This window comes from Pantherophis guttatus, chromosome 12, assembly GCF_059756535.1.
Source record: "Pantherophis guttatus breed Tessera chromosome 12, ASM5975653v1, whole genome shotgun sequence".
NCBI classification, from domain to species: Eukaryota; Metazoa; Chordata; class Lepidosauria; order Squamata; family Colubridae; genus Pantherophis; species Pantherophis guttatus.
The window spans coordinates 7,298,402-7,323,167 of record NC_142074.1 but is presented as its reverse complement, the minus strand read 5'-3'; the positions used below and the strand labels follow the sequence as shown (position 1 = coordinate 7,323,167).

The 24,766-nt window shown below is 46.5% G+C and overlaps 1 protein-coding gene across 4 annotated transcripts in view; it reads left to right on the top strand.

Annotated features, from left to right (window-relative positions):
• The window catches only part of TMEM164 (transmembrane protein 164), a 48,652-nt gene that overhangs the window by 8,869 nt on the left and 15,017 nt on the right, over positions 1 to 24,766 (top strand). For all 4 annotated transcript variants that reach the window (XM_034435052.2, XM_034435051.2, XM_087877537.1 and 1 more), the window contains 2 exons: positions 9,355 to 9,404; positions 21,226 to 21,292. In XM_034435052.2, the coding sequence (XP_034290943.1) occupies positions 9,355 to 9,404; positions 21,226 to 21,292 (117 nt within the window). The remainder of the gene's footprint in view (positions 1 to 9,354; positions 9,405 to 21,225; positions 21,293 to 24,766) is intronic.

Below are 24,766 nucleotides of genomic sequence, written 5' to 3'. Positions count from 1 at the left end.
AATAAAAGAGAATATTTGTAGCTCAGGGTTGAAATGAAGGGTCCTATCTGAGCTTGTTTGTTTTCTTGTAGATGCTTCAGTACCCAAACTAGGTAACATCATCAGTGTTAGTAAGGAATGGGGTTTGCTCTCAATTTATATTTTAGTGCAGTAGTGTCAAATTCACGTCATCACGGTGGCATCATGTGATGTATTGGGACTTTTTCCCCCTTTGCTAAACCGGCATGGGCGTGGCCAGCACATGATGCATCTGGCTGGGAGTTTGACAGCCCTGTTCTAGTGGCTTGCCCTGTCAATATTGATGGGAGTGGTCTTAGAGGTTCCTTGGGCTGCTTACTGTTGGCTTGTTCAGCAGTTTCTTCATTGGGGTACTATTTACTTGATTGTTGGTCTGATGTTAATCTTGGTATTAATCTATGCTCTTCTGGGTGCTGATTGCTGGTGGGGAGGTGTTTTTCTGGTTCTCTTTTTGGCCTGTTGATTGTCTCTTTTGCATACTCTGTAGATACTGTTTATGTCTATGTGTTTGTTGATGGCTAATTTGTACAAATACCAGGTTTTAGAAATCCCCTAGCCTAGCGGTTTTGGACTTGGCTTGGTCTAGGACTGTGATGGCGAACCTATGGCACGGGTGCCACACGTGGCACGCGGAGCCATATTGGTGGGCACACGAGTGTTGCCCTAGCTCAGCTTCAGCGTGGATGTGTGCACCAGCCAATTGATTTTCAGGCCCTTCCAGTCCCACCGGAAGTCAGGAAATTGGCTGTTTCTAGCCTCCGGAAGGCCTCTGGGGGGATGGGGAAGGCTGTTTTTGCCCTCCCCAGGCTCCTAGAAAGCCTCTGGAGCCTGGGGAGGGGAAAAAATGGGCCTACCGAGCCCATTGGGCCATCACGTGCCAAAAGCAGGGGGAAGTATTGGGGGGGGTCACGTGCACATGCGCAGGAGGGCAGGGTGCATTGAATTATGGATGTGGGCACCCGCACCTGCGACCCCCCCGTGACCCCCGCTTTTGGCACGCGACGGCAAAAAGGTTAGCCATCACTGGTCTAGGAATATAAAAAGGGCCTCTTGGAAGAGAAAATAGAATTGAGTAGAATGAAATTTTGAGTTTGGTCCCCTTTTGCAAAATGGGAGGCCAGTGAAAGTCTCTTGGGTGGGGAGAAGAGCTATACAAGATTGAGAAAGGCCTCACCTGGTATTTGTAAGCACCTCCTATTTATCACCTGGTATTCACTTGGTATTTGTAAGTCCTCAGCTTACAATCACAATTGGCACCAGAATTTCCATTGCTAAGCAAGGCAGTTATTAAGTCAGTCACAACCAATTTTACAAACTCTTGTAATGATTGGTATGTGAATTGCTGCAGTCGTTAAGCAAATCCAGCTTCCCCATTAACTTTGCTTGTCAGAAGTTATCTGGAAAAGTGTGCAAATGGCAACCACCTGATCCTGGGATGCTGCAACTATTGTAAATATATGCCAGCTTGCACAAGAAGTTTCCAAGGCTCCATATATTTTAATTTCTTGAGCAAACAGATAGCATTAGATCACTGAAATCTAATTAGATCACAGTATGCTGCCTGGAGTAACACTATATTAATTCAATTAATAAATAAACCTTGCAAAATGATATTTGCTTCCAAGATGTCTGAAAATTTAATTTCTGTTGATTTTGGTGGGAACGGAGATGTCTTACCTCTGTTTGTCCTAGATTTATTTTAATTAAATTTTTAATGAAATAAAAGCTTCCATTGCCTATTCTTCATGATGTAACCACCTTGTGCAATATGTCAGAACTGAAGTCTACAATGTAGTCGTAGCCTGCAGTCCCAACAAATTGCAGCCAGTCGATTCCCTTTTTTCTCAATGTTTAATCTTATATACCGTCTGCTACAGGAGACTAATATTTAGAAATAAGTTTTGAGAAAGAGAGGTGGTGCACAAGATATGAGGAGCTGTCGTTTCCCCCTTTTTGGGGGGAGGTTCTGCTTTAGACAAAGTACCCAGTAACTGGAGCTGCCAACCAAAAATGTTAAAAAATAGAGAACCTGCTCTGCTCCGACATTTTAAAATAACTCCTCATTATTTCCCATCCACCGTTTTGAAATGCAGTTGTGCTTGTGAGTTATTTTGCAAAAAGGGCAAAGTAAAAATTAATTCACAGGTACATTGTGCCTTGCAAACGCCAGCCTAAAATAAGTGACACCCGGCCTTCTTTCTCTAACAAAAACCCTAAGCGACAGCTTGTATGTGTGAGAACATCTGGAGGTGATTTACTGTTATATATAGAAGCATGTTTTACATGCAGGTTTAAATTGGGGGATTCTGCAAGCAAGGATTAATCGTTTGCAGAAGTGCACATCACAGATGTTGGATTTTTAATTTCTATCCCACAGTGGAAAATGACTTTGGCTGTTAAAAGCCACAAATCTCCCAATCAAGTGATGAAGTTAAATAATTTCCAATTTAGCAGCCAGCGAGAGCTTGCTTTTGCTGAATTCAATGCTATTGTCGAGGACAGGTAAAGAGTTTTCTACCTTGGCTGGCATTGGTGTTTGGGATAGAAGTGGCCCCTGTTCTAAATCAGATTCTCTTTGTAAGAACAACAACAACAACAACAACTTGGAACTGCCTATATGCTCATATGTTACCTTAACAGGACTTAGGTTCTTGGTTAGGACTTGCACTGTTAAGTTTTTACCAGTCCTAGACTGTGAATCGAATTGAAGATTAAATCTTAAATAATAATAAAAAGAGTTAGGGAATCCAGCTTGTTGCAAAGCATCATACTCAATTTCTTGCTTCTGTATTAATTTGCATCAGGGCCTTGACAGTCCAGAGCCCTTGGGAAGACCCAGTATCCCAATGGGTCAAGTTTTCCTTGCAAAAAACAGATCTTTCGTGACTGGCGCATGGAAGCCCATCAGTTGGCGAGCAGCCCACCGTTGTTCTCAGAGATCCCAGGCTTCTTTTCTAGAGCAACAGAGAAGAGTTTTGGGTCTCCCTGCCTGCCTTGCTTTCTCCCTTGCAGCAGTTTGTGTGTTTATTTGTGTCAGAAGCATCACAATTGCATACTATGCAATTATAGTATATGACATAAAATGCAAAATATAAAATACAAGATTAAAATATGTACAAAACTAGCAACATTAATTGTGTTTTGTCGTGCTACCATGAAGTCCTACACTGATCAGGTCACAAAGGACAGGTATACATATGTGTTGTTGTCTGCATGTCACCACAATCGCAAAGAACAGAAGCCACGGGAGAGGCCCATTTGTTCAGAGAGTCTCTGGATCTTGTTGTACCCGTCTGCCGTCTATTCAATGATTTCCATACTTGCCAGCTTTTGGCAGGGTTGGTTCTTTGTAGCTTTCCATAGGTCCTCTCTGCTTTCAAATTCTTTGAAGTCTTCCGTCGACCTAAGGAAGCTTTTCCTGGATTTTAATCTCTGGTTGTTCTGTTGTTTCATTTAGCAACAGAAATTTTGGGCTCAATTGTGGTCGTAAGTCGAGGACTAACTGTACCATGAAATGGCATTTGCACAATAGAAAAGAGCAGTGCTTTGTTTTTCCATGTACAGGTAGTCCTCAACTTACGATCACAAGTGAGAGCAGAATTTGTGTTGTTAAACCAAGCAGTTGCTAAATGAGTTGCGCCCAGGTTTATCGCCTTTTGCCATGGTTATTAAGCGAATCACTGCAATTGGTAAGTGAATCATGAGGTCTTCAAGCGAATCTGGATTTGCCTATTGACTTTGCTTGCCAGAAGCTGGTTGAGAATATCATAAATGGTGATCACATGATCCTAGCATGGTCATCAGTACATGTCAGTTGCCTGAATTTTGATGACGTGACCCTGGGGATGCTGTTGTTGTTGAAAGTGCAAGGACTGGTTGTAAGGCACCTTTTTTGGTGTCATTGTATCTATGAAAGGTTGCTAAATGAATGGTTGCAAGTTGAGGATTACCTGTACAGGCAGTCCTCGATTTACAACAGTTCGCTTAGTGACCATTTGAAGTTACAATGGCACTGAAAAAGTGACTTATGACCATTTTTCACACTTATGGCCATTGCAGCATCTCCATGATCACATGATTTACATTGGATGCTTGACACTGACTCACATTTATGATGATTACAGTGTTCTGGGGTCACGTGATCCCCTTTTGCAACCTTCTGACAAGCAAAGTCAATGGGGAAGCCAGATTCGCTTAACAACCAAGTCACTAATTTAACTGCAGTGACTCACTTAACAAACCTGACAAGAAAAATCGTAAAATGGGGCAAAACTCACTGAACACATTTCTCACGTAGCAACATAAATTTTGGTCTCAATTGCCGTTGTAAGTTGAGGACTACCTGTACTAAGGGTTCAGTCAGCCAGCCCTTGAAGACCCTTGGCACGCTTATCTCTAGCAAGATAGGGAGCGGTTTTCTTGTCATATCCAAGCAAAGCTGATTGGGGTGTGAAGAGCTACCACACCTGTTTGTCAAATGTAGGTGCCTTATCTTAACTCTAATCACATCACTAAAATAGGGGAGAAGATAAAACCTTGCAGTCTTCTACTCCAAGCCTTACTCAAGCTTAGCAGGGGCTCTTTCGCACTGAACAAACACATCCACTGCAGTTTGTTAACTGGATTAGGATTTAGCAAGTGGTGACAGACCAAGCAATTACTGTTTGCGTGTTTATTTTATTTCTTGCCGGCTCCTCCTTTCATTAAGGAGCTGGAGGCTCTATTTTTCTATACAACAACAGTTGTGTATTTTGCACTGAACCCCTGGGTCTCCTGGAGCTGTGGGAGGATTAGAATCTGAGTCTTCCTTCTCCTGGCTCAGCACCTTCTCCGGGTTTTTAATAGACAAGTTGTGTCAAAGTCAGCAGAATTTTTTTTCTCTTTTTTCCCCCCTTATAAAACAGCCAAGTTCTTTGGTTCTTGTTACTTCCTCAGGTACACTAACAATTCTGTGTCGTAGTGTAACACTGCCAGAATTATCTTGAAATGCCTTTAATGCCTCACTTGGCTTGGGCAAATGCTTCTTTCAACCAGCACCATTTCTCTTCTTAATATAGTATTATCCATGGGGTCCTTGGGGCTTTTTGAGCTTGCTGATTTTTCTGCAGATGTTTCATTACCAAACTAGATAACATCATCAGTGTAAGAAGGGAGTGGGGTTGTAGCACTGATGATGTTACCTAGCTTGGTAAAATATCTGCAAGAAAACTGAAAGAAAATTCCTCCTTCTCCTCCTCCCTTCTAGCACAGATGATGTTACCTACTTAGGTCTTCAAATGTTTGCAAAAAAGCCACCAAGCTCAGAGAGCACCAAGGACCCCACAGTCCAACCCTGACTTACAAATATCTTCTTCTATCAGTCCAGTATTATTCTTTTTGCATCACTCAAATTGTTCAAGTTTAGAATTGCATTCCATTTTTGAGGGAATAAGGCTCATTGTCAATTATCATTGCCTCAACCCTAAAAGTACACACTCAATTGTGGCATGTTTGGTTTCCCTGAATTGTTGGCTGGTGTTTTTTTCCGATCATTCTTTCTGTCTCTTATCAACTTTGGCAGAAAGCAGTTGAGCCTTTCTGACAAATTACAAGCAGGTCAAAACTACTTTGGCTGCAGTGCTGACTCAGCTAAAAAATGACAAAAGTTTTTCCAAGAAGTGGGTGCCATAATACCCTGTTAGTTTCATGGACAGGAGGCATGAGGATGCCCTTTGGATTTGCTGTGGTCTGTAAAGGGAGCTGAATTGCCAATTTGGTCTTAGCCCTTGGGGTTCCAGAATATTCCTAGAATCAGCCAGAAATATTCACATGTAGGTTCTGTCCTGCTGTACTTTTCTTTCTTTATTTGATTTTTATTTAACTGTATTACTTTATAAGAAATTCAAAGTGGCAAACATACCTAATACTCCTACCTCCTCCTTCTATTTTTCCCACAACAACAATCCTAGGAGATGTTTGGCGCTGAGGGAGAGCGTGACTAATCCAAAGTCACCTAGTTGGCTTTCATGCCTAAGGCAGGACTAGAACTTCCAGTCTCCTGGTGATTGGCCCAAATGCACCCAGCTCCCTTTCATGTCTAAGATAGGGGCTAGAACTTACCAGCTCCTGGTAATTGGCCTAGTCACCCAGCTGCCTTTCTTGCCTAAGGTGGAACTAGAATTCACCATTTCCCTGCTCTCTAGCCTGATACCTTATCACTAGACCAAGCTAATCACCATGGAAGCAAGCGAGGGATGGGGTGCAGTAGGTTAAAAGCTATAGCTTAGCATAATGTTCATGGTCTATTGTAGAAGCTTCAAAGATTGGGTTTACGCAGCATCATAAGGCTAAATCTAACTAAGTGCCTTGTAGCTTGTTTGGATTGCATAATTTCATCTTCCTTGGAGTAGAGTCTGAGAATAATTAAAAGAAATATAACTTTAGAAATAGTCTCTTTTGGCAGTAATTGCTGGCAGCTGGTAAGACCATATTCACTGCTGACACTACATGATGGAAGTTATAGCTAATTTGAAATGAACTCATAGAAACTAGGAGTTTGACAAAAAGAGTCCAATGAGAATTATTTTAGATCCTGCCTTCCATTGAGGACCTGTATAGCGCATGAAACAGAAAGAGGGCTGGGAAAATATCTACAGACCCCTCACAACCATGGACAGAAACTGCTTCAACTCCACCCCTCGGGATGGTTCTATAGGGCCAATTTGGCAAACCCATGGCACGCATGCCGGAGGTGGCACACAGAGCCCTCTCTGTGGGCACATGCACCGTCACTAGCTGCTGACCAGCTATCCGGCACGCATGGACATGACGGAACCCGAAAGAGCAGCTGGCCACCGCACGCATGCGCACCAGCCCACTGCTCTCTTCCAGGTTCCGGTGCTCCAGCACATGCGCACAAGCCCAGTTTTGGCACGGTGCCGCAAAGGTTAACCATCACTGCTATAGGGCATAGCATGCCAAAACAACTAGACACAAAGACAGCTTTTCCCCTAGTGCCATCACTCTGCTGAACACCCAGTTCCCACAGCACTGTCTTATGTCTAAGGATATTTACCCATGTAGTAGGGCTGTATTGCTATTATCCTTGTCGTCTTTTTATCTTTGTCAACTCATTTCTCATCTTCCCTGCTATCTTCTCTTATTGGGTATCTTAAGATTTATCACTTGTTGTTTGTATCTTAATATTTATGATTGCATCTTACGATTTATGATCTATGATAACTTATAGCTTTGTTGTTTGAATGTACACTGAAAGGTTATGCACTGAAGACAAATTCCTTGTGTGTCCAATCACACTAATAATAATAGCCTTTATTGTCATTGTACATCATGTATACAATGAAACTGGTTGTATACAGTTGGCCAATAAAAAAATCCTGTTCTTGTCAGGTGTGCCTGCATTCAAGACTCAAGAAAGAAAAACCCCAACTCCATGTTTGTAGAGAAAGGTATTTTACTGAGTATGAACTGAATGCAGCGAAAGCAAAGCAAAGCCTGAGGCAATAGGCACGAAAATTACATATTAAAAGCATCCCCCAAATCCCTCCCCCCAAGCACCCGTTGAGTGTCCAATCCACATCTCCCCAAGGTTTCATGTGGGATACTTCTTCGCCCCCCCCTCCAATCTATCTGGTATGCCAGAGCAGTTGACCTTGACAGCTATCAGCTCTCTCTGCAACTGCTATGAAGACAGTGAGAATTTTCCTCCCTTTTCCGAGACATCTCCACCAGCTCACTTTCCCCCCTCCCAAATACCAGCAATGCCTCCCCCCTCCCGTTACAATGGCAGCCGAAAGCAAGCAAGCATCAAAGAGGCTGACTGTTCTCCGTCGTGCTGATTGGATAATACAACCCGTGAATTGTATTATCCTTCATCACGACGAGAAGAAGCGTTCAGGTAAGACCAACACTCGTTCTATTCTATTCTATTCTATTCTATTCTATTCTATTCTATTCTATTCTATTCTATTCTATTCTATTCTATTCTATTCTATTCCATTCCATTCCATTCCATTCCATTCCATTCCATTCCATTCCATGATCCAGTTCTGCATCTCCTTAAATGAGTTATGAAGTTGAGGTCCCATACTACATTTTTGATGACAAATGATTTTGGATAAGTACTCCTGACAAATATAAAGAAATAAACTGGGTCACTCTTGTCTCAAATAAATGCATCACCAAACTCCTTTGTGACTATATCTGTCTACAGCAAGGTTCCCCAAAGTGACCACTATCAACCCCCAAGAAATGATGGGATTATCCAAAGTCAATATTATTATTATTTATAGTACTATTACAGGAAGTCTTTGACTTACAGCCATTTGTGTAAAAGACAGTTCAAAGTTATAACAACACTGAAAAAATGACATGAGCATTTTTCACACTTATGACTGTTGCAGCATCCCGGTGGTCACGTGATCAGAATTCAGGCACTTGGCAACTGGCATGTTTTTATGATGATTGCAGTGCCTGGGGTCATGTGATCCCCTTTTGTGACCTTCTGATACACAAAGTTAATGGAGAAGCCAGATTCATTTAACAACCATGTTACTAACTTAACAACAGCAATGATTCACTTAACAACTGTGGCTAGAAACGTTGTAAAATGGGGCAAAATTTACTTAACCCACTGACTTGTTTAGCAACAGAGGTTTTAGCATCAATTGTGGTCGTAAGTCGAGGATGACCTGTCAAAGTCGAATGGGAAATGATGAATCATCTGATGCTTCATGAACTGGTCAATGAACTAAACAGTTTGTGATCCCTGATCTAGATGAAGATAACTTTCATCTTCATACTAAAAAAGTGTTGCTTTTTTAAAGTGTGTCTTATGGGATCATTCTCACAAGTGACCCAGAAGGACATTTCAAAGACGTCATCTTCGCTAGCTAGTGTGCTTCTTGATTCCATTAGTTGTTCCATCCTGCCTCTGCTTCTTTGCACAACAGAAGGAGAGGTTGAGAATTGGGAGGTGGGGATGGATTTTGGATTAGAGCAACAGCACTATTCCCTGTTAGTTAGTTACGGTAGTTAGTTAGTTCCTCCTGGATATCAGCAGAGTGGTTCAATTGTGAAATGGGTGGCATATAAATTTTATAAATAAATAAATGAACGAATAAATAAATAAATAAATGTATGTTGTCCTGGGAATATTTGAATAGTAATCATTGCAAGCTTTAAACGTCTGATTGAGTGGTTTAAAAATAAAATATGAGTAATTTCTTTCATGTGTGCTTTTTCTGTCTCTATGCATTTATGTAAAGATGCAATTAAATTAAATAGAAAGACCTTGATGCTAACTCCTTTTTGTTTTGTTTTTTGTTTAAATATCAGATTTTTCTACTGGCTTGTCCACCTTGTCATTTCATCATGATTTTATTCAGGTATGTGAGTTACCACCAATACAGTAATTTGTTTAAATGATGACTGCTTCTGTAGCTTCGTTGCCTATACTTTATGTTGAAGAAAATTGACCATCTGTAATTTGTATCTGGCTGAATGTCTATGGAAATTCTCAGCCATCCAGGTCATGGTTGTCCCAAAGGTATTATTTTTTTCTTCAAAAGGCAACTGGACTTTCTTTGTTTTTCCTTGGAGACATTTTGATTCTCACCCAAGAAGCTTGAGTCAGAACTGAAGAAGCTTCTTGATGAGAAGAGAAACATTTTCCAGTGTGATGTTCGGATAATCCATGCATGGGTTAACTCTCCTCTATTAACCAGAGACTGAGTTTAGATTTTTTTCAAAGTGTTTAGCCATGCCTCCTTGCTCGATGAGCTTCAGTCTTTTTCACTCAGTCAGCTATAGAGACTTGAGTTTTGCTTGCTCTAGCAATTAGAATTTAGATTTTTTGTTTTAGTTTATTTAGAATTTTTGTTTTTCTGGATTTTTGATTATAGAAGGAGCTGAGAGTCTGGAATTTGTGAGGTGTTTGATTCCACCTTCCTCGGTGCTGGGAGGTGAGTTAGACGCATCTGGGCTCCAGACCATCTTCCCTGATCTCATCAAAGGCAGCAATATGGAGTTCTGTCCCTTCCACGCTGGAATTGCATGTGAGGCTTCACATTGCCAATTCCTGCAATTTGTATGCAGCATCGTGATGACATCTTGTACCTATTCCTGCCAGGCCTGTATTTCTTTATTCTGAGTCCAGCATCTAATTTAGTACTGGCAATTGTGTGAGTGGTCATTTTGGGCGCAGCCTTAATATCTGGATTGAAAAGTGGTGTCCTTTGGTCTTAATTGGACTAGAGTTAATTCTGCCTGCTCTCTTACAGTCAGTGGACCTCAAGGAAGCTTACTTATATGTTCCGATCCACCTATCACATCGCAAATATCTCCAGTTCACTTATGCCAATCGTCATTTCCAATATCGGGCCATGCCTTTCGGCCTTTCATCGGCTCCGAGAACATTCACCAGACTATTAGTGGCTGTAGCAGCAACTGTCTGGGAGATCCCGGTACGCATACTTTACTACTTAGACAACATTTTGATTCTGTTGTCCTCCCCGTCGCAGGCGGCACAGGACAGAGAGATGGTGATTTGTACTCTCCAACAACATGGGTTTTCCCTCAACCTGAAGAAAAGTCACCACAACCGACAACCCGCATCCTTCACCTGGGGGTGGTGATCGACTCGACAAAGGCCAAGTGTTTCTATCACCTGATTGACAAATCAGTCTCAGAGAGTTAGTGACACAAATTCTGTCCCAATGGTGGGTTATGTTGCTCATGATATCACAGTTGCTCAGGAAAATGATTTTGTGCATTTCAATTGTGCCTTGGGCTTGACATCATGCTCGTCTGCTACAATGGTTTTTACTACCATTCCAGAGAACAGGGAGCAGCACCTCCAGGACCAGGGTGGTCATTCCACCACAGGTCCGACTTTCCTTGAGATGGTGGACGTCTCTGGCACTTCAAATAGGGTGTGTGTTCCGGGAACCCGAACGCATCATGGTGACCATAGATGCAAGCCTTTTCAGCTGGGGCGCACATTTGGGTTCTCAGGTGGCTCAGGGACAATGGTCCCCAGTGGAACAACAGCACAGGCTGGAGTTGAGGGCAGTGCAAGTTGTTCTCAAACACTTTTGAGGCACAGTGACAGGTCAGCATGTATTGATCTGTATGGCAACAAAAGCACACATCATCAGAGAAGGGGGCACTCGATCCAAATCCCTCATGGACGAGGCAGAAAGACTAATGAGCTGGGTGGAGAGGTACACACTATCTCTGAAAGCAGAGCACATCTCCGGCAATTTAAACGTTCAAGTGGATTGGCTGAGCAGATCGCATCTGGATCTATCAGAATGGTGTCTCCATCCACAGTTGTTTCAGGACCTGGTGCGGAGATTCGGTCTACCCATCATCGATTTGTTTGCTCGGCTGGACAACAAACAAGTTCAGCGCTTTTTCTCCCAGTTTCCGAGCCCAGGGGCAGAAGGCTGCAATGCACTCAGGTATCCTTGGCCGCAGGAACTGTTTTATGCATTTCCCCCCATTCCACTCATTCCAAAGGTATTTCAAAAGCTGTTACTCGAACACGCAGAGGTTCTTCTGGTGGCACCTTATTGGCCACACCGTCCCTGGTTCGCCGACCTAGTGAGTCTATCGGTATCCCGACCCTGGAGGATTCCTCGGGACAGGATCTCTCTCAGCCAGGGAGTCATTTACCATCTGGAGCCGCAATGGCTCCAGTTGAGCGTCTGGCACTTGAAAGGATCCTCCTGAGAAAAGATAACCTTTTGGGGAAGGTTATACAGACTATACAGGCATCGAGGCAGGAGTCCATGAACTGGATTTACAATGCTTCTTGGCAATCCTTTTGTCTGTGGTGTTCCAAACAGCACTTAGACCCAACTTCTGCATCAGTTCCCGAGGTTCTAGACTTTTTGCAAGCAGGCCTTGACAAGGGATTGGCTTCCACTATGTTACGTAGACAGGTGGTGGCTTTGTCTACTCTACTTACCTGTGACTCTCACTGAACGCTATCTCAACATCCAAGAGTTTGTTGTTTTCTCCAAGGTGCACCGCTACCCGACGTGGGATCTTCAATTGGTACTTCAAACTCTGACATCTTCACCATTTGAACCACTGGGTTCCATCTCTCTCCAATTTGTGACTCTAAAGGTTGCCTTTCTCTTGGCTATTACATCAGCTAGGAGGATTTCAGAACTGGCAGCCTTGTCTATTAGAAAGGACCTCTGTATCTTCCATTCCAATACGGTTGTACTGTGGGTGGATTCCTCCTTTCTGCCCAAGGTGAACTCTTGGTTTCACTGTGCCCAAGAGCTCATTCTTCTGGATTTTTGTCCAGATCCTCACCATCCACTTGAAGAACGGTGGCACACCTTGGACATAAGGAGGACCCTCCGCAGGTACATTAAGAGGACGGCTTCCTTTCGACAGACAGAAGTGCTTTTTGTATCATTTCATCCTTCGTCAATGGGCCGAAAGGTATCATCTTCCACAGTGGGCAGATGGCTGAAGGCGTGTATTTCAATGGCATATGAACTCAAGGCCAGGCCGGATTTTGCCACATTCTACTCGCAGCGTTGCAACTTTGGCTGCTTGGGCCACCCAGACTTCTGTCAGTGACATTTGCAGAGTGGCTACGTGGTTGTCGCTATCACAGTTCATTTGACACTACAAATTAGACAGCTGTGCCTGGCTGAGGCGTCCTTTGGATGATGGGTGTTGCAGAGTGTTCACTCCACCCAGGACCTAGGGATCAGTCAGCCTCCCACCCATGGTCCTTAAGCTTGGGTACATCCCATGCATGGATTATCCAAACATCACACTGGAAAACGGACGTTGACTTACCTGAATGTCCCTTTTCAGGGTGATGTGAGGATAATGCATCCCTTCCTTTCGGCTTCCTGAGCCTAGCCTGGGTGGTGGTTTTGTTCTTTGTTTCTTTCTGCAGATTCTCTAGTGAACCGCACCTTCGTGAAAAAAGATTGAAGCTCACCGAGTAAGGAGGCGTGGCTAAACACTTTGAAAAAAATCTACACTCAGTCTCTGGTTAATAGATGAGAGTTAACCCATGCATGGATTATCCTCACATTACCCTGACAAGAGACGTTCAGGTAAGTCAACTGAAGTCCGTTTTCAAAGAAAAACAAAGGAAGTCCAGTTGCCTTTTGGGAAAAAAAAAAAAAACAAGTACCTTTGGGACAATCTGTAGCTGTTCTTTTCTTTATCATTGGATTTCTATCCAGCCTTTCTACCTTCATGCTTTGCATATAGATCTATTTTTTTATTTCCCCCAAATAAGGATTTTCCCTTTCTGTTATATTAACAATTGCAATTGGGTTACATCTTTTGGAAATGTTTGCAATGGTAGCAGTACCCCAGAGGATGTCTCATGTTATGGACCCTCCATTTGGATGCCTCTGGTGGATGTACACAACAGGAATTCCCTTGGTTGGCATTCTGATGTGTACAGTAAACTGTTGTCAGAGAGTAATCTAAGTAATTCATCTGCCATGGCAAGAATATCATATTATATATAGAATCATAGAGTCATAGGGCTGGAAAGGACCTCGGAGGTCTTCTAGTCCATCCGCCTGGCCAAGGTAAGAGACCTTATACCATCAGGGGCAAATTGTTGTCCAGTTATTTCTTGAAAACTCCAGCAACGGATCACCCACAAGTCTGGATGCTTCATTGATTCACCATTCCCTCTATCAGGAAATTCCTGCTTGTTTCAAGCTTGGATTTCTTTTGATGAGCTTTAGCTCATTGCTTCTTTTCCTGCCCTCGGGTAGTTTAGAGAATAGGTCAGCCCCCTTATCTCTGGATATTGGAAATTCCCTCAAATATTGGAAAATGTCTATCATGTCACACCTAAGCCTTCACTTGGTTAGGTTATACATGCCTAGTTTCCTTAGCTGTTTAACCATTATATGGTTTTGCCTCCAGATCCCTTGTCATCTTTGCTGGTCTTCTCTGCACTCTTTTTCCTGTGCGCTGCTCCCACTATCCATGCATGGGTTAATCCTTCAGTGCTTGGCAAACAACTGAGTGAAAACAAAAGGCTTTTGTTCCCCTTTCCGGCTCCCAAGCCACGCCTCTGGTCCCATGATCCCCCAGTCTTCACTCAGTTGCTGGCAAACACTGTAGTGATTTTTGGAGCTCCACAGATTGCTAAGGTATTGTGTGTCTGTGGGGGTTTTCTTCTCCATTTCTTTTAAGGCTTTCTCCTTTCCTTGAGCGTTAGGCTTTTACGTTATTTTTGAATAGCTCCCCTTCGTGTTAACCTTTTTTTTTTTTTTTTTTCCTATTCTTTGACTACTGTGTGGGGCGAATTTGAGCGGAGGAGGGGGAGTGGAGCAGAGCGATCACACGCTCGCTCGCCAGCCCCCTAGCCTCATACAGCTCTCTCCTCTGAAGAAGCTCTTTGCTCTTCGCCCCACGCCGGAGGCTTCAGCTGGCCGGCGGAGCCCCTAGCGCCGGCCGCCCACGCGGCAACCGTGAATACCGCCGGCGCGCGCATCAGCTGGCCGGCGGAGCCACAAGCGCCGGCCGCCCACGCGGCAGCTTCAGAAACCGCGGCGCGCTCGTCAGCTGGCCGGCGGAGCCCCAAGCGCCGGCCGCCCACGAGGCATCTTTGAAGAGCGCCGGCGCGCGCATCAGCTGGCCGGCGGAGCCGGAAGCGAGCCGCCCACGCGGCGAAGTCACCGAAGCCGCGTTTCAAGCCGACGCCGCAGGGCTGCATCGGAGCGAGGGCGCGAGAACAAGCGCCGGAAGAAGGAGGCAGCCCCCCCTGCACTACGGAATAGCCCTCGTTAAGGGGATTGCGCGGCGTTTGGTCGGACCCTCGGGCCGCCATTATAAGTCCGCTGCCAGGTCTGCCCTAGTGGTGAAGCGCACCACGTGGCAGCGCCATATTGGTGGACCTTCGGGCCGCCATTTTGCGCGAGACTCTCAGGCTTGTGCCTCCCTAACCCACCAGGGAGCCAGCCGCAGACCTGCACCCCCCCCCACAGCTGGAAGGGGCATCAAACCACCTCTACCACCACCGTCTGAAGAGGTCCGGGGGGGGCCCGAGGCGCTCACTCAACGCCTGTGAGCGACAGAACAAGGCACCTACTTCACACAGCCGACTCAGCCATGTCTCACTCCCCCCCATCGTCAGACATGGAGCTGGAATTAAGCCCCCCACGCACATGCGATAAAAGGGGGAAGAAGAAATCAAAAAAGAGGCACGCGAGCTCGGCCAGCAGGGCGGCCTCAGAAGGTTCCCTACCCTTCCAAGATAGGGACGCCCTGAGGAGACACAACGCCCTAGAGCGACAGTGGGAGAGGGCGCACAAGGCGGTTTCAGGAACCCCGTCCAGGGATCCTACACCTGGGGAGCCTACCCCCATCTCCCCAAGAGAGGCGGAACGGGGACTTACATCTGTGGCCGACATCACAGTCACCCCCAGTACCCCTGAGGGGATTGGGCCCTCGCGCGCAACACCGCGCACCGAGACAGCGTCAAGGCCCGGACGGGAGACTCCTACCTCCCCCGCACCAAACCAGCACCGCCGGGCCAGGGAGGCAAGTGCCACACCCTCAAGGGTAGACCCACAGGGTCAAGGCGGACTGGGCTTGGCACCCCCAGTGGACTTCCAGGCCATGTTCTCGGCGGCTCTGTCATCCTTCTTCACGGCATCAATGCAGCAGGCGGCGCAGGTTCCTGTACAAACCGCACCCAGCCAGGCGCGGCCGGTCCACCCTCAGCCCCATCCCATCCCACAGCGAGGTCACGACTCTTCATCAGAGGAATCAGACCAAGCGGAGGAGGGCCCAGAGGAGATGGAGCTATCGGAGGACGAAGGACTAGCACCGGACACTCCGGCCTTTACAGGCCTTTTCCGCCCGGCCCTATTCAAGTCGCTCCTCCACAAGGCACGACTCACGACCAACCTTGGAGTGCCAGGAGATATCGCAGCGCCCTCCACGCCAACGGCGGGTCCGCACGATGCCCTCTTCAAATCCTCAAAGCCGCAGAAGGACTACATCCCTTGTCCACAGCTATTTACAGAGGTGATTCAGAACCCCTGGGTGCAGCCTGCATCCATGGCGACACCCAGCAACCTAGATAAAAAACTCTACTGCTCAGCCCCAGAGTTAGAGGATCTCCTGGTGCTCCCCTCAGTAGACCAGCCGGTGGCAACCCTGTCTTCCAGCTCCCTGATCTCTACCGACCCTCTAGACTCGCTCAAGGCAGAGGAAAAGAGGATGGAATGGGCCTTCCGCAAGGCGCACCAGGCCGTTGGCTGGGCAATCAGATCCGCGACAGCCTCGTCCTTCTTCAACAGAGCCTCGCTTATTTGGCTTCGGCACCTGCAAGACAGGCTCCCTCCTGAGGACACTAGACTACATCAGGATCTGAATAAGATAATAGCTGCCACCGAATACACCGCTGACAGCTCCCTGAATTCAGCCAAGTTCGCCTCAAGGGCGCTGGCTTCTACCCTTACAGCTAGGAGACTATTCTGGCTTCGGCCTTGGAAAGCCGACTTCAAGGCCAAATGGAAGCTGGCGGCTTCCTCATATAAAGCACCAGATCTGTTTGGTGCATCGCTGGAACCCCTACTCATTGAAGGGAAGGACAAGAGGAAGATCCTCCCATCAACCTACAGGCGCCAGGAGCGCAGGTACACACCTTACCCGCTCCATCAGCCCTTTCGTGCAGGCGCCGGACCCAGGGGGTCCTCCTCGCACCGCCCCCATTACCAAGGGGGAGACAGATTTAACGACAGACAACAGTTCCGAGACCGAGGAAGACACCAACAGCCCAAACGCAACTTCCGCGGAGCCGGCCCTAAGCCCGCCAGAAGGGGAAAATGACTCCAGGCCCTCGGGGCCCATAGGGGGACGGCTCATCCTCTTCCATCAACAATGGGCCAAATCGACCTCGGACTCCTGGGTAAGGCGTACGACCTCTTTAGGTCTGTCCATCGAATTCTCCGGCCAGCCGCCCCACCGGTTTGTCAGTTGTCCAACCCCTCGATCCTCGGAACTTCAGGACCTGATGTCGCAGGAGATCGCCCACCTTCTGGAGGTCGAGGCCATAGAGCCTGTTCCGCACAGCCAGCGGGGCTCAGGATTCTACTCGACCCTCTTCTTGGTACCCAAGAATTCCGGAGGCTGGAGGGGCATACTGAATTTAAAGCGCCTGAACCTGTCGGTACAATACCACAGGTTCAAGATGCACTCCCTCAAGACCATCCTTGCGGGAGTGAGACAGGGCGACTTCCTTCAATCAGTCGACCTCCGGGAGGCTTATCTGCACGTGCCGATTCACCCGCTTCACCGGCAGTACCTGAGGTTCGCATACGCGGGCAGTCACTACCAATATCGCGCGATGCCATTCGGACTTTCCTCGGCCCCGCGCACCTTTACCAAGCTGGTAGCGGTGGTGGCGGCCAGACTCCGGGCCGTCCCGATCCGGGTGCTATGCTATCTGGACGACATTCTGGTCCTGTCGTCCACGCCCGACCAAGCTTACAAAGACATGGAGATGGTGATCAAGGTCTTCCAAGATCACGGCTTCACCATAAACTTTACAAAGAGTCAGCTCCTGCCCACCACCAGACTCCTTCACCTGGGGGCACAGATAGATTCGGCCAGCGGCCAGGTATTCTTATCACCGGACAGAGTCCAAAGCATCCGAACCCTAACACGGCAGTGCCTGACGAGGAGGAAAGTTTCTCTGATTCACCTCTCAACCCTCCTCGGGAAGATGGTATCCTGCTTCGGCATCGTACCGTGGGCACGCAGACACTCGAGACCCCTGCAGTGGTTCCTCCTTCCTTTCCAGCGAACGGGAAGGGCCAACTCCAAGAAGGAGGTTCGCCTCACTCCACAGGTCCGCAGGTCCCTCGGGTGGTGGACGTCACCGTCGCTCCTCAAGGGCTCCAGCTTCCTAGAGCCAGACCGTCTGATACTCACCACCGACGCCAGCCTTCGGGGGTGGGGAGCCCATCTCCACAACCTAGTCACACAAGGTCAGTGGTCGCAAGAAGAACGACAATGCAGCATCAACCTCCTAGAGCTTCGAGCGATCAGCTTGGCGCTCCGCAACTTCCAGACGACGGTGCAGGGGCATCACGTCCTAATCCTGACCGACAACATCTCGGCCAAGGCACACGTCAACAGGGAGGGGGGCACGAAGTCCCGTGCCCTGATGATGGAATCCGCGGAGCTGTTCAGCTGGGCAGAGAAACACCTGCTCTCGATCAGAGCAGATCACATTTCCGGGGCAACCAATGTGAGGGCGGACTGGCTCAGCCGCGAAACAATAGATCAAGCGGAATGGCAGCTCCACCCTCACCTGTTTCAAGAACTCACTTCACGATTCGGCAACCCGGTCGTAGATCTATTCGCAACCCCGACCAACGCTCAGCTTCCCCGCTTCGTGTCACGCTACCCGACACCACAAGCGGAGGACCACGATGCGCTACGATGCAGGTGGCCCAAGGGCCTCTTGTACGCATTCCCACCAGTCCCGCTCCTCCTGCGAGTCATTCGGAAGCTACTGGCAGAAAAAGCCGACCTACTCCTGGTAGCCCCGAACTGGCCCCGGAGACCCTGGTTCGCCGACCTTGTAGCACTGTCCGTAGAACAGCCATGGCTGATCCCACCACAGCAGCTCGTCCTGTGCCAGGGAGCAGTCACGCACCCAGAGCCCCAGTGGCTCCAATTAGCCGTCTGGCACTTGAACGGGTCATCTTGAAGAAGGACAGCCTACCAGATGAGGTGGTTGCCACTATCCAGGCGGCCAGACGTCCAGCTACGACCCGTATCTACGAGTCGTCATGGCAGGCGTTCTGTCGATGGAGCGCCCAGCAGCACATCGATCCCACATCAGCCACCATTCAGGACATTCTGCGGTTCCTACAGGCCGGCCTAGACAAGGGCCTGGCCCCCGCGACCCTACGGAGACAGACAGCAGCGTTGTCAACGGTCATTGTGTGCGTTCCGTATCAATCCCTCGCGCACCACCCACGCATCAAGGGGTTTCTGCATGGGGCCACCAACCTGCGGCCCCCCACAGTTCACCGCTACCCCTCATGGGATCTACCGCTGGTGTTGCAGGCACTGACCGGGCCCCCCTTCGAGCCCCTAGACTCGACATCGCTTAAGTACCTATCGTTTAAGGTGACCTTCCTGCTGGCGATCACCTCAGCGAGGAGAGTCTCAGAGCTAGCGGCCTTGTCAGTTCGCAAAGATTTGTGCATCTTCCGCGAATCCACGGTGAGTCTACGCCTGGATCCGGCCTTTACCCCGAAGGTCAACTCGTGGTTCCACCGAGCTCAAGAGCTCATCCTGCCGGATTTCTGCCCCTCACCTCGCGACCCCAGAGAAAAGAGGTGGCACACCCTAGACGTGCGACGTGCCATCCACCTTTACATCCAACGGACCGCTCCTTTCCGCCGGACGGAGGGACTCCTGGTCTCCTTCAACCCAAAGTCCATGGGTCAGAAGATATCAGCAGCCACAGTTAGCAGATGGATCAAGGCCTGCATCGCCATGGCATATGATTTGAACGCCAAACCGACCCCCAGCAAGATCCTTCCGCACTCGACTCGCAGTGCGGCCACTACGGCGGCCTGGGCCACACAAGCTTCGGTCGTGGACATCTGCAGAGCTGCAACGTGGTCATCCCTCACACCGTTCATCCGCCACTACAGGATCGATGCCTTCAACTCAGCTGAGGCATCCTTTGGCCGCAGAGTCCTGCAAAAAGTGCTGACAGAGGAGGACTCTGGGAGCAGGCAGCCCCCCACCCAGGGAGTTTAAGCTTGGGTATATCCCATGCATGGATAGTGGGAGCAGCGCACAGGAAAATGGACGTTGTCTTACCTGAACGTCCCTTTTCTGGGCGCTGCGTACACTATCCATATCCCGCCCGTTACAGCTGCCTGCCACTCTTATGGCTGAGACTAGTCCTTCTTTTACCTTACGTTAATTTGAGTTAATAAAGTTGAGTTTTATATGTTACCATGGTGTGGTTTCTTATCCGCTGCACCTTCGTTCAGACTGGGGGATCATGGGACCAGAGGCGTGGCTTGGGAGCCGGAAAGGGGAACAAAAGCCTTTTGTTTTCACTCAGTTGTTTGCCAAGCACTGAAGGATTAACCCATGCATGGATAGTGTACGCAGCGCCCAGAAAAGGGACGTTCAGGTAAGACAACGTCCATTCTAGGACCTCAACATGTAATTTAGTTCCTTCTTGGGAAAGGGCTGTCCTTTTAAGAAGCCATCTTGCTAACTGAGCCTTGAATGTAGAAGGTTGTGATCTTTAAAAACAGGAAGAGATGAAGTTGGATTATTTTGCCCTAATGCAGTGCCTCTCAGCCTTGGAAGTTCTGGGAGTTGACCCAGATGGGTGAAGTCCACCGATCTTAAAATTGTCAAGGTTGAGAAATCCTGCCCTAATGTCAGCCCTTAGAGGCAGGCCAGGTCAAAACACAGGCTGGATTCCAGGAATGCTGCATTATTGTTTTAGGGCCATTAATGAATCTTGAAAACATCTTCATATCTTCACTGTATGCTCTTATACTCTTAGGGGACAAGAAGGTCAAGGAGGGATGGTTCTGAGTCTCGCAGCTGAGTAACCACTTTACCTATCCCACCTGCTCTCAAGGTTGGATCCTCTGCACTTAGGTGGACTTTTTGGTGGTGTTCTTAAAATGACTCATAATGGAATGCCTGGGCTGTTTTTGCTTTAGTCATTTAAGAAGCAGACGATTGGACTGAGCCAATAAAAGTTTGCATCTGGATTTGACTTTGTAAATCAGCAGATGGTATGGGGAAAAAAAAACAGTTGTAGAGGTTAAGGCACTAGTCTACAAACCGGGAGACTGTGACTTCTAGTTCTGCCTTGGACGAGATGGGTAACCCTGAGCCAGTCCTTCTCTCTTGGCTCTAGGAAGCAGACAATAGCAAACCACTTCTGAAATCTAGCCAAGAAAACTGGCAGGAATAAAAATAACACATAATAATAAAGAGTCAATTGAAATACTGTTTAAGGCACCAGACTTCAAACCAGGAGATTGTGAGTTCTAGTCGCAAAATGTTAGTCACAAAACCAGTCGGGTGACTTCTTTTAGAACCGGCTGCAATTGTTGTGAATTGCTTGCAACAGACATCCTTATGCTGCAAAAGTGACATTTGTTTTTTTCTTTTTCTTTTTTCTTTTGGTAGGTTGCAAATGCACATGCTGAATGGGGCCCTTCTTGCTCTCCTGTTTCCTGTGGTTAACACACGCCTGGTGAGTTAATCTCAGCTTGCTATTGGAAAGGAACGGAACCACGGGTGACGGGTTTAATTTTGATGAAGTGATTCCTTGCATGTGACCCAGCAGTGTGTCTCCATCAGACCTTCCTTCCTTCCTTCCTTCCTTCCTTCCTTCCTTCCTTCCTTCCTTCCTTCCTTCCTTCCTTCCTCTCTCTCTCTCTCTCTCTCTCTCTTTCTTTCTTTTTATGAGTTCAGGTAAAAGTGCATATCCAGCAAAAAAGTTGTACACATATGACGATTACACGAATTGGCAGCCCACATTATCACAGGATCTTTGACCGTACAGAGCACTAAAGAGCTGTCAGTGCAAATAGCTCCTTTTTCCAGTAAAGACTTTTCTGTATGCATCAAATATTGGCTTATGTTTCCAGGGCTATCTGAGGTGCTTCAGAGGAGTTTATTTATTTATTACTTACCATTTATTTTTGAATGCACAGCTTGGTGTGCTTTTTTTTTTGCTAATGTGGGAGGTTGCTTTTTTAATTGGCTTTTATCTTTTGTGTGAAGTAATAAAACAATTGCAAGAATGTTCTCACAAAATTCTTTACAAGGTCTTTCTCTGGATATCCTGATTGTAGGAGAAGGAGGGGCAGAACCTGGGGACTGAGTTAAAAGAGGAATCAGCCTAGAATCCTTATGTAATCATGGTTTGTTAAAGAAGCCATGATTGGCCACAATTCCCTTGAGTGGATCTAGAAATCAAGGCTTTGAATCATAGTTGGTTGAGCTGGCACAGTATGCTAAGTTGAAAATCATAAAGTCATGAGTAAGGATAGCATGTGAGTGTGTTGCATTCTGTTTACGCATGTCTATTGCTGCTTTCTATAACTGAAGGTGTATTATTTATTTATTGAGTATAAATGTTTAAAAAGCACACCACAATTGCATTCTTGATGAGCAAATATGAAACTATTTGTTTACAAATTCAAACTAACAAATTAGCCTCCCCAAAGAGTGTAGGAATCCCTGGGCAACAACATAGAGTTGGCTAATTCTTCCGCAACGATCTCCTGGTTTAAAACACAACACTGTGACTGACCTAATAGCTGTAACCCCTGGCTGCTTGGTTGTAACTTGTAATTAATTCTAATACTTCTCCCTTAAACTGCTGACTCTGATTTTAGTCATAGTAAAACTTTATTATGGGTCATTGAACCTGATTCCATTCATTGCCCCATCCACTCACCCACATACCCAATGGGACAATACAGAGAAGATCAGCCACTGCTTTGATTTTAGAAAATGTGATGCGTCCCTTCTGCATTAATTGTTTTGGGAGATGATGAGCATTATTGTGTCAAAGTTGAGGTGCGCTCGTTAAAATGCGGAGTTTTCTGCTTCATTGCAGAGCAGTACATCAAGTTGGTCTATTATCACAATAATTAAAGTGGTGTGACAATCGGGCCCCGGATGCAAGAATGCCTATTCAAAACAAAGTGTGCTATTGTTGTCACCAGTTGATCCTTATCACTGTGTTGATCTGATTTATCTCTGGTCCCACCAGAGCGATCCTATGGTTGGGTATCTCAGTCAGCTTGTTTGTTTGGGTTTTTTGGCTTTCTTACTCAAGCCTTCATACAACATAACAGAATAACAGTTGGAAGGTCTTCTGATCCAACTCCCTGCTCAAGCAAGAGACCGTATACATTTCAGACAAAATGGCTTTCCAGTCTCTTCTTAAAAACCTCCAGTGATGAAGCATCCACAGCTTCGGAAGACAAGCCGTTCCACTGAATGACTGTTGTAACGGTCATTAGACTTTAATGATGGTGTGGAACGGACAAAACCCAGGAGTTGTGTGGCTAAGTGGTGTGGTCTCATGATGTCTCATTTTACGACTGCATTGCTTAACAAGGAAAATTCCAGTCCTAATTACCGTCATTAAGTGACGGCTACCTGTTTTGGGATGACTGCCTCCCAAACTATGCCTCACCTGCAGGACTCCAGCTGGAAAGAAGTCTGCTTTCTCTGCTTTGGAATCTGCTTGGATGATATTCCGCCTTTGCACCAACCACAGGAAGAAACACATTCCAGAGCCAAGAACGTGGCATGTGGCAGTCCTGCCTTGCAAAGACTCAGCCTGGGTAATTTAGCTGCTTAATCTCCCCAAATAAAGTACAAGCTGGATCAGCCCCTGTGCCTTTCTTCCTAATCCCACTTTTCCTGCGGAATGGCTTTAATTAGAGCCAAAATCCACTCTGGTTAGGGAAGCCAGTGTTTTACACGCTTAAGAAAGTCCATTCAGAAACTTCTTGCATAGACAAGAGCAGACCTGCCTGTATAACCAGTTGGGTTTAATACAGGTAGTCCTCGACTTAAAGCAGTTTGTTTGAAGACCGTTCAAAGTTACAACAGCACTGAAAAAATGTGACTTATGGCCATTTTTGACACGACCTTTGCAGCATCCCCAAGGTCACGTGATCAAAATTCAGACACTTGGCAGCTGGCTCATATTTATGACCGTTGCTGTGTCCCAAGGTCATGTGATCCCCTTTTGTGACCACCTGACAAGCAGAGTCCATGGGGAAAACAGATTCACTTAACAACCAGGTTACTAACTTCCCAATTGCAGCGATTCACTTAACTGTGGCAAGGAAGGTCATAAAATGGGGCAAAACTCACTTTACAAACATCTCCCTTAACAATAGAAATTTTGGGCTCAATTGTTGTAAGTCGAGGCCTACCTGTATATTTTTATTTTGGCTGTTTCTATTTAAAAAGCTTCGACAGAAGGAGATATACAAAGTGTTGCTCGAATGAAATATTAGCAACATTTGGCTTCTACAGTCTGACCTCCGACATTTCCATTTCAACCTACAGCAAATTCTCTTGGCTCTTGGACATCTGAGCCTGCCTAGCAGATGAGAAGGGACAAATTGATTAGTTTCTTTTCTCCTGTTTTCAATTGTTTGATTCGTATTTTTGTTAATGTTTGCTCAAACGTTGTTCCTACCACTCTCTGCCCCCCCTCCACACAAAGGTGTACCTGTGAGCAAATTTTTGTAAAGCAATACATTAATACTTTATCATCAATTTGTCATACCCACTTAGGCAGGTACACAATTTTTTCTATGTACTTCAATTGAAATGCAATTTTGTTTTGCAAAATGGGAAGAAGTGTTACTTTGGAACAGTGAATTGAGCTGTACTTTGCATCTTGAGATCAACAAACAAAATTAAACGAATCGGTCTGTTAATTCTAAAGGAAGGAGGGTTATAAGCAGAGATGTCATAGTCAAATTCTATATCAATTTAGTAATATCCAATTTAACAATAATAATCTAACCCTGCCTATTAAGGATGGGATAAAGTCTCTCTGTGTATGTGTGTAGGTGAGAGAGAGGGAGAAGGCAAGATGTGAAAACTACACAAATGCCCTGTTCAGGTAGTCCTCAACCACAATTGAGCCCAAAATTTTTGTTCTTAAACAAGACAGTTGTTAAGTGAG